The following is a 13846-nucleotide window of genomic DNA, read 5'->3' on the forward strand; positions in this document are numbered from 1 at the left end:
AAACTTTGTGAGTGGATCACTCTATGCTTTTTTAAAAAAGGAAGAAACTAAAAAGAAACATTCCTTCATTACTCAAAAAAACATAGGAAACATTCTGGTAGTTGTTGAGAGAATCTTTAAATAACACTATTACTTATATCATTTGTTCCCCCCTCCCACATTATCTTCCAAATACTCCACGAGAGCTAGCCGCAGAGATGTATGATATGGTTAAGCAGAAACTTTTTGTGTACACAAGTTTGCAGTGAGAACTACCTCCTGACTTCAGGAATTCTGCTTTCAGAGATTGCTGAAACAACTGTTAAGGGACCACTAGCCCTTTTCCCCTGCCATTTAAAGCCTTCTAAACAGTCTTTCTTCTGAAATTTATGAATTCTAAAACCTTTTGAATCCTCTGACAACCTTCACTCAGACAATACTCCCATTGTGGCAAAGAGTGAGGAAAGGTTACAGTATTAAAAAAACTTGTGCAGTGTTTCTCCCAATTAGCAGAAGAGAACTTACAAAAGAGTATCCAGTGTTTTGTATAAAGTTGTGAAAATTTTAGTCAAATGTCTTCCATTAAAACCAATGGGAAATTGTGCAAGTACAATTTTATGCAAGTTTTGAAATCATTAAGAATAGTATACAGCATCTTTTCTGACTCATTAGACCATAATGGCTCTTAAGGATCTGATACGTGCTGTAACTTGAACACGCAGCAGATTTTGCTTGACACTGTAGGATCTGAGTGTCTGGATCCTCAGTGGCTTTAAATCAGAATGCCTTCATTGACTTTGGTGGAGTTCTGACAATGTGGATAAGCTAAAGTTCCTCTAGTTTAAAGTCTCTAAAAAGCCATTATGGTCTATTAAACATCTACATTTTTTGCAGTCCTTGAATATTGTTGTATTTACATAATTTATATTTTATTTACATTACTTATTCAGTTATCTAATACTTTTACACATCCCAAAGTACTTGACTTGAAGAGTTGCTTAGAGTTGTGTTTGTATGTAGCTGTGGGCTTGCTGTTCTAGTGGTCTCAGCACAGGCCTATCTGGCAGGAATTCAAATCCCTCCTCTGGCATTTGCTCCTTCTGTGGCCTTGGGTTTAATTTCTCGATTGCTTCAATTTCCTAACGTATAAGGGTACAGTCTTTCCCGGAGTGTTGTGATGACTGTATAGCACTTTGGAGGTAGATTTGTATGTATATTTATATCATTAAAGAGCATGAAACAAAGAACTGTGTTCTACAGTCAACATGCAAGTTAACTAACATATAACTGTCATTATTAGGGATTCCATTTGCAAAAGATAAGGTTTAAATATCATATTAAAATTTAAGAATGGAATTAAGACACGGAGAATCATTACAGTGAGCTAAAGAATTTATCTAAAATGAAGGTGTTTTGGAAGAACTTGGAATGTAAAAGTATAGAAATATATATATGTATATAAAATACCAGAGGGAAATCAAGGAGAAATAAGTCTGCAACTGAACATGAACTTGGGATTGTATTGATTCATGGTGAAAAAAATGGGTTGTATGTGTATGAAGTACTGACATTTCCACTGATTGTACTGAGGGTTGCCTTTGTTGAAGCTGGGATGGAATTTAATGTAAGAAGGACTTAATGGAAAATAATTAGCAAACACTTATTTTCCAGAGACAAAAGCATAAATACTGAAGCAGAGCAATTACAAGAACAGCATAAAATAATTAAATGAGTATAGCTGAGATTGGGTATTGAAATGTAGATGGTCTAAAAAAAAAGGAAAGGGGTTGTTGGATGATCTTGAGCCAAGATGAGTATAGAGTTACAGTTACAGTATATTCAATTTTATTCCTTTAATACTAATATGAAAATCAGTAATACTGTCCAAAATCTGGCAACTGTGGTCAAGATGAGAGGATGTAATTTATATCCTGTGCTGGACTGGAAGGTAGGGATGTTATTTTACAGATGTTCTGTTAAAGAAAACAAGCTGATGAAGTATGTGAGAAAGTTCAAGTACAGGATTAATCTCACCAGCAGCTCCACTACATTATTGGCAGAAAGCTTTATTTTGTTGAAAAAATGTCTATTTAGACTTTTCATTGATTTGTAGACAGATGATCCAACAACATTCTAAAATATCATTAACCTTTTAAGCATGTGAATATTCAAGCATTATATATATGCAAGTTTGCAATGGCCCAGATTTACAAAGCAAGTGATATTTTCAGTAATTCTGGTTTCAGTGTTTCCCCCACCATAATTTATTGGAGAGAAAGAATATTTACGTAATTTCTACCACTTCATGAGGAATTTTGGAAAAACAAGAGTTATCTCCTCAGTGAGCCTTGGGAAAGGGATTTATTTGTGCTGAATCGTTGAATTTTTATCCTGAAGAGCTGGGTTTGCTACTCTCAGGGCACTGAGATGTTATAACAGTGCATTTGCAGGCCTTAATACATCAGACAAATAAGAATGTAAAAAAGGGAAACTCCAACTAAATAGTTTCCAAATGACCTTACACCCTTGAGCTCATGCTTCAGCAGAACATTGATTGACAGTGATATGGCTTTGCTATAAAAAGGTCATTTTCCAACCAATGGGAATGGGTATCGCAGTGATCATAGGAGCCTGCAGTCTGAAAAGAAGATAATGGAATAAAAGTGACAGAAGTGTGTTCAGACATGGAAGGGTTTCTGTTGTTTTGCTGTTTTTTTTAATGTTTTAGTTTTCATAAGAACATTTACCAAAGAGTAAATGACATGATTAAATGAACCTTCTTACAGAAATGTGAAAAGCATCATTCACTTGACAAATTTGTTGTAAATTATAGATCCCTCAAGAACAGAAAAGAAAGAAAGCAAATGTCCTACCCCTGGGTGTGATGGAACTGGCCATGTAACGGGGCTTTACCCCCATCACCGCAGTTTGTCAGGATGCCCACACAAAGATAGGGTCCCTCCAGAAAGTAAGTTCACATTGTTTCATGGAAACTGGGGATAAAACTACAAAGATTTTTCTAGCATGCTTTTTAAACTTTTTATTTAAAAAAAATAATTTCATTTTTCAGTATGGTTTGTCGCAACTTTTAGTCAACTGTTCTGTGCTATATACCTTTTCCTTTCTTACATCATTTCCATTCTCTACTAACTTTTACACTGAAAGAACAACTTTTAAAGCTGTATTCTTTGATTTTAAGAAACCTAGGTTATTTTAAAATAGATTTATTCAGTCAACAGAAAAAAGGTTTCCTGAAGATGTGCACTGCTTTTACTTCTGCATGCCGATGTCACATCAACTGTCCCTGTTTTGTACAGGAATAATAGTAATGAAAAACTTGCACACCCTTTCTTTTGTTGTTGTTGTGTCAGAAGCATAATTCATGTTAAAAAAATTTATATTATTAAAAATAACAATTTGGCATTTACTCAGTGTCACAACTGGGGATTTTGAGGAAACATCCCCTGTCAGTCACATGGGTGGAATTTCCTGCCATGTCAGTGGATTCTCTGCAAAGGAGGTTCACCCATATGAGCTCAAGGTGGTTTGCCTGAAGGCAGGGGACTCAGTTTCTTGAAGTCACCTCTTTGGCTGGTGGAATCAGCATAGGTCTGTTGAAGCTAATTGCTTTATGCTGATTTACACCAGACAAGTGTCTAGCTAATATCCAGTTCTCTTTCATACCAATTTTAAAATGAAGTTATTCCATTGAAGCCTATGGACCTAAAATCCCCACTGTTCACCAGCACTCATACACCTAACCTCAGTGGATTCATGACAGCGTAAAGAAAAAGTTATGAAGACAGTCAGGGATAAAATGGTCACTGGTTTCCAAAGGAAAGTAGGTTCTTAAGGATGTAAAAATGGAACTAGATGAGCATACCAAGAGTGGCAGACATTAAAAGTCTCCTCTTTCATGGATACGGTGGCTTCTTCCAGAAGTAATGAGGAAATGATTTAGGAAACTGCTGTAGCTTGGTTGATCTCTGATAAAGTAGAACAGAGTAATTTCTCCGCCAGTACAGAACGTAGTACAGAGTAATTTCTCCTAGTACAGGACTCTGTAATTCTCTGAAACAAATATTTATTTGGTTGCTCAAAGTTATTTCGCTTTTACAAATAATAAATAAAATGCTCTTTAGAAGACTTTGTAAATCAAAGAAGAATATAGCTTTAAACTGTTTGCATGCTCTTGTACCTACTAAAATGAAAAAGGTGAGCTCATCTTTTTGTGTTTTTTTCTCCCCGTGATGTTGGCCTTGTGAAGCATGTTTCAAGAACAGCTTTGAATAGTAGAAATCTCAGAGTAAAGCTTTTGCATCTATGCACAGTTTAGCACACTCATGATGGGGTGATGATGATGGTTATCTTTTAATCAGTGTATGTAGATAAATTCTCAAGTCTCTGAACAGCTTTTATTCAGTTCTTAACTCAGTCAAAGAATTCAATGACTTTTTTTTTTTTTTGAAACTAAATATAGGCGTCCAGACTACTTCTTGTTTGAGAAAACCAGAACTTTGCAAGGGTTGGCTGGCATTTTTCTGTAGAGGGTTGTACTGCTATCCAGCTCTGAGACATGGATTCACATGCGTTTCACATCACACAAAACTCCTTAGTGCTATCAAATAGTTCTTGATAATTTGGCACGTCAGCATGATCTTTATGATTTAGAGGAGTACTGCTCTGAGCAGCTTTGGGAGCAAGTTTTCCATCCAGCTTGCAATGGATGCAAATGTAGATCGGTTTACTTGCTTAAGCTTGTACTGCATTTTTCTTTTTTACATAGTTTTCTTTCTTTTTTTTTTTTTTTTTTTTCTTCTGCTATCCCTCAATTTTTTAAGTGCTTATTTTTAGGTTTTGGTCTTTTGAAAAAGAGTTCTATCCATTGCAATTTTCACATTTTTAGAGAATACAAGTAAAAGTTAAAGGACCAGTTCTGCTTGTCATATAGATATGAATGATATATCTGTGTGGAAGTTGGCAGAACTGGCCCATAACTCAATTGGGCTGTCATATGGTTAGGGTTAAATTCTGTTGAGGCTTGTATTGAGGTTTGTTTCAAATAATTCAGTGTTCTATCAGTATAACTTGAGAGTGGATTTTCAGCTCTTGAGTTTGATACTGTATGTATAAAGCTATGTATTATGAATGTTTACATTTCCTGAAAGAATTTTTTATGCAATGATTTTGTATTGGACAGTTGCTAGCTTGCCTTTTCCTGATGAGCTGATCTTTGCTCAGTGTTTTTGTATGAAGAACATGTTGCAAGTCATCTGCCTCACTGTAGCACTAGAGATGCATTTGTTTATAGGTTCTGTAACCCTCATAACTTTTGCTGTTGCCCTGTGTTAATGAGCATAGGGTCACAATATTTACTTCCCTCATCAGGCTTTATTAGCTATGTGTGTCGTGTATTTTGAGGAATGCTGGTTGTTAATGAATCCTGCTTTGTTTTAAAATGGTTTCATATATACTGGGATTTGATTTTTTTTTTTCTTGTTTTCATACTCTGCTGTTTTCTCTTACTCTCCTTGTCAAGTTCTTGCCATGCATGAAAATGTTCTTAAGTGTCCTACACCAGGCTGCACAGGCCGGGGCCACGTAAATAGCAACAGGAATTCCCACAGAAGGTAAGGATGCCATCGCTGGACACCGATCTAGAGGGAACAGTGCCTCCAAACTGCAGCCCTTCTAGCAGTCCACTCGTGGGGGGGGGTGTGAGTGTGTGTTTTGTTGTTTTGTTCTGAAGATTGACAGATGGTGCTTCATTTGCTTTATTCATTTTAAAGAGTAACATTTATTCATGTATTTTCTGACGAGGAGGAGTGTGCGTTTGCTTCAGTATGGATGAATTGAATTCCACAGAAGACATTTTAAGCCTCTTTAGCTTTTTGGGTGGATTTTTTCCCTTTTTGTTTTGATATTAGCTGAAAAGCAGTGGTACAAAACAAATGGTACAACTTCTTATATGTCACAAGGAGAAAGAAGAGTCTGCCACTGTCATCAGGACTTGGGCAGAATTCTATCTTTCACACTTCACTGTCTTCAGGGATTATTTAAGAAACAATACACTCCTTAAAATGATTTTTTTTTTTTTTTAATATGTGAGAAACAGCATTTTACATGCACAGACATTAGAAGAGTTAGTTTTCTTACTGACCATAGTCCCAGTCCCAAAGTCCTTATTCATCTAAAACTGAAAGAGAATTTTGCCTGTTTAAGACACCTTATGGAAATGTCTCATTGAATTTAAAAATGAGAAACCAGGAATGTTAGCTGTAAATATTGTAGCCTAACAAATGAAGATCAAATCTATAATTTTTGAAGATTAGTAATAGATTCTTATAGAAAGGATATCATTGTTTATTAAATTCTTCCAAACAAATAATGAAATTTTCAAAATGTTACAATAGTTTTTAGTATGTGTTATAATTTTCACACAGAACAACAAGATCTTGCTTATTTCCTTACAATTTTCAAAAATCCATGACGTGAGGCTAAGAGGGTAAAAGGAGCTATGCAGGGTTCTCATTATAGAATTCCTTTTTACTATTAATTGTGACATGAAGGCTTAAGGGACTATGCAGGCACTTGACATTCAGTCTTTGCAAGCTCTGAATTACTAGATCCCCTCATATTAACTACATGTCTCCCAGAAGACTCTTGTGGGTACCAGCTCATCTGCAATAAACTCTGGTACCCCTTTCTTCTCTGCGGTGATGCTGCCAGTAGATGCAGCAAAAACCTCTGAGAAGACTTCACAGGAATTACTGCTGCTTGAAGCAGCATTCACTTCTGGCTGAGTATCTACTAGGTGTCTGAATAAGAGCATGTCAGCAGAGTGCAGCTGCCCTCTGGCTTGACTCCAAAACCGCACAGACTCCTCCTCATCCCTCTGCAGAACTAGGGCAAGGAGGGAGGGCTATGGGGAGCAGTTTGCAGTCTGTGCTCACCTCTTTCTGCAGCTTTTGGGGCATTTTGCTCTGCTTCACTTTTTTTAATTATTTTTTTCCCTCCTTATTTCCTGTAGAGGAGGGGAATGCGCTGCTTTGCCTTTCATTTTAATTTCTTTTCCTGTGGAGAGCACAGAGAGCTGCGGTCACATAAGTATGCAGTAGACTATAACAAGGAAAAGACCCCCTCCACTGTCAGGTCACAGGTTTTTACAGCTTCACTAAGAGCACCATCTGCTGGCATCAATATATTTATTTTTCCCTGTTCTGAATCTTTTCCAGAAGAATCAGGCTTATTATTATCACTTCAGTAAAAATTCATCATTTGCATATCTAACTGAATTTCAATTCAAGTGCAGAAGTTCTTTTCACATTACATCATCTACTTCTAGAAAACGTACTTTAGTGGCTGAAATTCATGAAAACACAAAGTATAACACAGTTGAGATGTAGATTTAGAGATTCAAGGCCAAATTTTGCACTCATTTTATACCTAGAAAAAAAGGTTAGTGTTAATGGACCTGAATGAATTATGAAGCAGTGCAAGATTTGGCCTATGTGGTGTTGTCATTTAATCATCCTCAGGAGCCATTTTGTTGGCAACATTTGTAGATGCATAAAGGTCACAAGTCCACTAGCAGAGCTGCACAGTAGATTTCAGTTTGTATTCTCCTTCCCTACTGGTATATTTGCTGGCTGACATCCAGGAATAATTACCCATGTAGTCAGAGAAGAAGAGCACATACGAGATCTACCATGTAACTTTGAAAGCAGAAGGAAGAAGGTCTATTCTAGAGAAAATATATATGACCAAAAAGCTATTGGAAACCCTTTTCCTTCAGATTCTTCCTGATGCTGGCTAAGGAGAAGGAGTAATTGGATCAATGCTATAATGTGAAACTACTCAGGACAAGACAATTAAATTTCCTTTCTGTAATTGCAGCCTCTCTGGATGTCCTATTGCTGCAGCAGAGAAACTGGCTAAAGCTCAAGAGAAGCATCAGAACTGTGATGTGTCAAAATCAAACCAGGCATCAGATCGGGTTTTAAGGTATTAGAAATCACTATAATACTTATTATTATGCAGAATTCATCACACATTCACCTAATCTGAGAATTTATATTTACATACGTTGTATATACATATATATCTCCTTTAAAGAAGAGGTAGAATTAGGGCTTCTGGATCCAATTCTCACAGTGTATATTTCCCACTCAATCTACATGGGGGAGGGTTGGTAATTATTTTGGCAAATACATGTAAAGCTGAAAAGCTCATTTTTGTCTTAGGCATTGTTTGGTGTAAAGATGACTGCTGGAGTGCAAAGTCTAAGAACAATGTGAAAAAAGTTGATATCTTTTGGGAATAAACTAATATTTACCGGTAAGTCTTGGTTTTTTCAGCAGGCTTTTACTAGTAAATATCAGTTTACATTAAACCAGAAGCCCTATTTGTATTAGCAAACTTGTAGCACACCTTTTGGCGGGATACTTGGAAAAATTCCAGGTATAGCTTAGGTTACAAAATAACGTCAGGCTTAGGTCTTTGTTCCCCCCTTACTGCCAGGAAAGACAGAAAGAGAGAAAAATTGTCCTAAATTTTCATACAAGAAGGACCTTAAATCAATTAGACATAATTATGTGGCTTATCTTCATCTGTATATGATTCTGCAGAGCTGTACCCAGCTTTGTGCTATTGTCTGTTTCAAGATATGTGGGTGGAAAAAGTACTATTTCTAAGGAACTGAAGTGTGACGGATACACGCAAAGGAACTACACTTCTGCATGACTGTACCAGCCTTATGCTGATGGTGCCCCAAGAGCTGCAGAATTTCTCCATGGATACTGTGATATCTGTAGGCTGGGATAAGTACATCCCTCCCAGCTGCCTCGAAGAGCGTGGAGGAAGTGCTGCAGCTTTAGTTCCCAGAATTTCCTACTTATCCCATAGGTTTCTTAGTATTTAGCTGTCTGACAGATTTAAAATCTGATAGGGCTGCTTAAAATGAAACTTTTCTATTGTATAATCAACATCATTCTTTGAATATTCTCTTAAAACTTCATCTAATCTTGATGGTCTTTTCAAAACCCAGTCTTTCCATAAAGCTAAGAACAGAGAATTATGGTTCTCATCTCTAGAAGATTTTTTGTTGTGCCTGTTGACTGTTTTCCTTCCTCACATTGTTTTTGATAGGCACTATCTTAACTGCTCCTAATTCAGATCATGCAATTTTTCATAGAGCATCCCAGACAGTTCTCTTAGAGAAGGGTTCTTCAAATCCTATTAATAAAAAACCAAACAAACCACCCTTTAAGGGAGTAACAAAATTTCTCACTTGACGAAAAAAGATCAAAAATGCAGTGGCTTTTTCCGCTGCTTATCAGAGGCTATACAAAGGTGGCAACTGCTCAAAAGCAGCATCCAGTTTGTTGGCAAGCTTCCTAAGAAGTTGAGCTGAATTGCAACTTTGGTTGTGAGCTGGCCCTGTATTTCAGATTTTATAGGCAACTCAGTGCTTTCATCTTGTGTTCCACCTCTCTCTTACCTTTAAGTCATTGATTTAAGATTAAGAACTTGGAACTGTTTATTTGCATGCAAGCAACTGATAGGGAGAGAGATATGTTCTAAGAGTAAATCTTGAATATTTGTCTTCATCCAGTTTCCATCCCACCTGCATTTAAAATTTCTTACTTAAAAAGAGATCTAATTCATAAGACTTATGTTCCACAGAAATTTTGGATTTGCATTGAATGTACAAGGTCTGAATTGAATTTTTTAGCTAAATATATCTTGAGATAGGATCAAAATCCTTTTCATATCAGCTCATTGTATAAATAAACCTACTGTATTCTGTGAGGAAGAAGTGTCTAAAGGAATAATCATACATAAATCAAAGGGAATAGTATGACTAATATAATTTCTTAGGTGATCTTCACATAAATATCCTGAATAAATTCTAAGAAAATGAATTCATTCAGAAAAACATAATATAATATTCAAAACCTATTTCTTGCTATTTATCATATTCCGTTTTGTCAGTCAGCATGATGATACTTCTGGTCTTGACTGAATTTATGTTCCTAGGAATGTTCCTTCCATTTCTTCTGGTTATAAATGCAGTAAAGAAAAAAAAATAAAGAAAAAGAAAAAAAAGGCTCGATTGTATGATTCTTGATTCCAGCAGAAGCATCCCAGGTGTTCTGTTCATCATCTTTGCCTCCTGCTAAACACAGTAGGTAGACATGCAGCACTGTGTAGCAGTTGCTCCCTATGACCCAGTCATATAACACCTTCTTATGTAGGTAAGGTTTGCAGGCTCTGACCATCATTTACCTGCTCTGAGAGCTGATTATTTCTGTGGCCACGTGCAGAAGACAGGGTGACAATGAAGTTCATTGCATCATTCTTTCACCGAGATTTAACAATGGCCAAATGAAATCAGGGCTTTTCTTTACTATCCTCCAACCAAAGAGAATTTAGCTGATAGTTTTATTCTGTATTCATTCACAGGACCTTCCTTGAGATGCGTGCCTGTGTATCAGAAATCACATTTCCTGCCAGAACCCTGCATTTAAGGGTGAGCAGGACCTGCAAGGCAACAGCTCAAAGTTAGCAGAGATTGTGAGACTCTCCTGTATGTTTCTCAAGATGAACACGGATTTGTATATTAAGGGATGGAACAGGACTAGCTCCTATGGAAAGCACACAGGAAAACAGTATACAATTCCATTGAAATAAATTCAGAGGAAACTCCATTAATTAAGTTGAGCTTCCAGTGCTATTTTTTGTTTTTGACATTTAAATAAATTTGTCAAAACTTCTTCTGTCAGACTGCTTGCCCTTCCCAAAAGAGAAAAACGTTTGCTATGTGATGCAATTACATTGGGAAAGGGAAACCCTGAAGTATTTTAAAACAGAATTTTAAAATACTTGTACCTGCAAGATACATTTAGTGGTATTAGAATTAATTTTTTCTAGGCTTTGTTCAAGAAAATATATACTGTTTGTCTGCTGAAAATAACCAAACTAATCAAATGCAAAAATATATTGCTATCTCTTGAGTACAAGAAATAACTAAGATTTTCTAATCTGAACTATAAATTATGCACAGACACAGTAAACTGAACTGCATCTAACAAACTTTACATATCTTTAATTTCTAGGCCCATGTGCTTTGTTAAGCAATTGGAGATCCCTCAGTATGGCTACAGAAACAATGTCCCCACCACCACACCCCGCTCCAACTTGGCCAAGGAACTAGAGAAATACTCTAAGACTACGTTTGAATATAACAGTTATGACAACCATGCCTATGGCAAGAGAGCCATAGCTCCCAAGGTGCAATCCAGGGATATATCCCCCAAAGGATATGATGGTAGGAGGTGCACACTCTTATACATGAGAGACAAGTTTGCAGTTAATCATGTTGTTGTATATGTAAACATCATACAAATAAGACATGTTTTCATGTTCATTTAGTATTATGAGGAATGCTGTCATGTGTAAGTTATTTTAAAGGCCTTTTTAAAGAGCACTGTTTTATCTGGTACTTGCTTTAGGTTTGTTGTGCTGGCAAAAGAACATCTCCAGCTATTAAGCTCCTGGGATGTGTTGAGATCACAATAAAAGCTAAGTAATAGTGCTAGTCATTATGTTGCTGTCTGGCCTCAGGGGTCACATTAGGATTCTTGCTTCCATATGGTAGTTCAGGTAACCTATAAAGATAGCATACTTGCTCAGTGGGGATATAGAAGTAGAAAACCCGGATGTCATTGCACTTCAGAAATCACTGCTACTTACTTAATGAGGCATTTCGTCTCAGTTTGTCCTCATGAATTCGCCTAATGAATTCTATGGAAAACCTAACAAAAGTAACATGTTTAGGAGTAGGCTGAAAGTGGCTTCAGTTCAGAAGTCAATGGATGGGGTCAGGCAAAAGGATTTTTATTAGGGGACAAAAATCAACTACAGGATAAAGAATGAGGGTTTGGAGTGTAGCTTTTGAAGATATGAGGAATTTCCAGAGGAATACAATTATATGTGTATGTATATATTATATGTGTGTGTATGTATATATAGATACAAAACCAGACTGTGCCTTTATCTATTCTTTTTTTTTTTTTCTGAGTGTTAATGGACTATTTTTTGTTAAAATATTTGATAACACTCACTGACTGCCATAGGAAATTTCAGGCAGGTGTCAGATTTTTGTTTAGAAAACAGAAATAAATCTACTTTGTAGAAAAATTTATGTTGTTGCCTGAACATAGACTCTGACATTCAAAAGTAGGTTAAGTGGAGAAAGGGAAAATTGATATAACTCTTGACTGCATATTTCTGATATTTCTGATATTTTGCTTTATCATAGAATCAACAGGCATGTTCTTGCACTACAGTGGAAAGGAGAAAGGTTGTGAAAGGCAACATGTTTTTATGTAAAAGTGCCCTTTTTTCTTTTCTCATAAACTCATCTTGTATAAGGGCTTGAACATTATTGAAGGTAAAGCACTAACTGTGCTTAGTAAACTAAAGAGAGTACATTTATATAAGGTAAATGAGATATTAACTGTTGTTAATATGTCACTGTGCTCAATATGTCAATATCTCATATACTGTTGTGTATCTGCTCTGTCTACTCTTGCAGAAAGGAAAGAATCAGAGTATAGCTGGGGATCCTGTGGACATGTGTATTTTCAGGTCAAGTTACTGATCCTTGAACAACTGATAAATATTTTTCTCATTTAAATTGCCTTTTCAGCAAATAATCAAAACCTCCATTTTTTTCCCCAAATCCCAGAACTTGAAAATACATGCAACATTAAACACATGTTTAACAGTGGCCTTCAATAATGAAAGGTTGGGGTGGTGTGGGTCACTGTCTTTATATACATTCACTTCCCTTTGATATAAATAGGAACTTTACTTGGAGAGAAGATTGGGACTAGGTTGCTTCATTGCTCAGTACTGTGAGCCAGAGAGGGCTGAGGGACACTGTCTACATGTGATTCATAATACAATATAATAAAATTCAGCAAGCATATGTGGTTCTTGTGTACCTGGAACCGCTGACGGCTGTTATAGCTGGAGCAGGTTGTTTGCCAAATGAAGACTAAATCCCTATGGATTTGCTCCATAGCCCTGCATCTGCAGGAGGTAGCACATGCTTTACCTGGTTTCAAGTGATGTATGAGCTGTTTGTCGAGACAGACATGCCTACATAATCCCAGAGATGCAACCTAGTTTGAGTTTCTCTTTATACTTTGTTTTGATTTTCATGAAACCTTTAGGTTTCACATCTTTGATAATTCTGTAAACACTCCATCGTATTTGGCTTCAGCTGGCAAAGAGTTTCAAAATTCCTCAGGAAAATCAGCTAAATTCATAGAATGATGAAGTGAAATCCTGGGCACACTGAAATCAGTCAGAGTTTTGGCACTGACTTTCAGTAGAACAAGGATTTTGCTGACAGTTAACATAAATGAATATGAATGCAATTTCAGAAAGATGTTCCTCAATTAAAGGAACCACTCTTCCTCAAGAAACTTTGCAGTATTTTCAGGAGATTTCATATTTTTGTGCAAAAAAGTTATTAATTATTTGCTGCTAGAGGCCTTATGGAGGTACAGAGTGCATACCTATTATGTATGTCAGGAAAACCTGTTTATATGAAAGCAGATTTAGCTCTGACAAGTTATTCTGAAAAACCTGAAAGTAAGCCTAAGGTTTTAGGTAAACTTGAAAGTGAACAGCACTAGTTCTTTTTCTGACTATATGAAACAAATAGTCTATGGATATGAAAAATCAACAACTTCATGTCTCAGTCCTTTTTTAATTGCAAGCTAATACTGTATTTTAATCATCACAGAAATGGATTATGTGTTCAGTAAGTGTTTGGTTGTGAGTGAGATGAACA

At 36.3% G+C, this 13846-nt stretch overlaps 1 protein-coding gene across 20 annotated transcripts in view; it reads left to right on the top strand.

Annotated features, from left to right (window-relative positions):
• MYT1L (myelin transcription factor 1 like) overlaps positions 1–13846 on the top strand; it is a 311469-nt gene that overhangs the window by 232797 nt on the left and 64826 nt on the right. For 18 of the 20 annotated variants that reach the window (XM_062634580.1, XM_062634579.1, XM_062634586.1 and 15 more), the window contains 4 exons: positions 2813–2947; positions 5519–5609; positions 7876–7983; positions 11097–11308. The exons of the other annotated variants lie outside the window; for them this stretch is intronic. In XM_062634580.1, the coding sequence (XP_062490564.1) occupies positions 2813–2947; positions 5519–5609; positions 7876–7983; positions 11097–11308 (546 nt within the window). The remainder of the gene's footprint in view (positions 1–2812; positions 2948–5518; positions 5610–7875; positions 7984–11096; positions 11309–13846) is intronic. 20 annotated transcript variants of the gene reach the window in all.

The sequence above is a fragment of the Pezoporus occidentalis genome, unplaced genomic scaffold (assembly GCF_034315485.1).
Source record: "Pezoporus occidentalis ecotype Australia unplaced genomic scaffold, CSIRO_AGI_Poc_V1 ctg43, whole genome shotgun sequence".
In the NCBI taxonomy this organism is placed as follows: domain Eukaryota; kingdom Metazoa; phylum Chordata; class Aves; order Psittaciformes; family Psittacidae; genus Pezoporus; species Pezoporus occidentalis.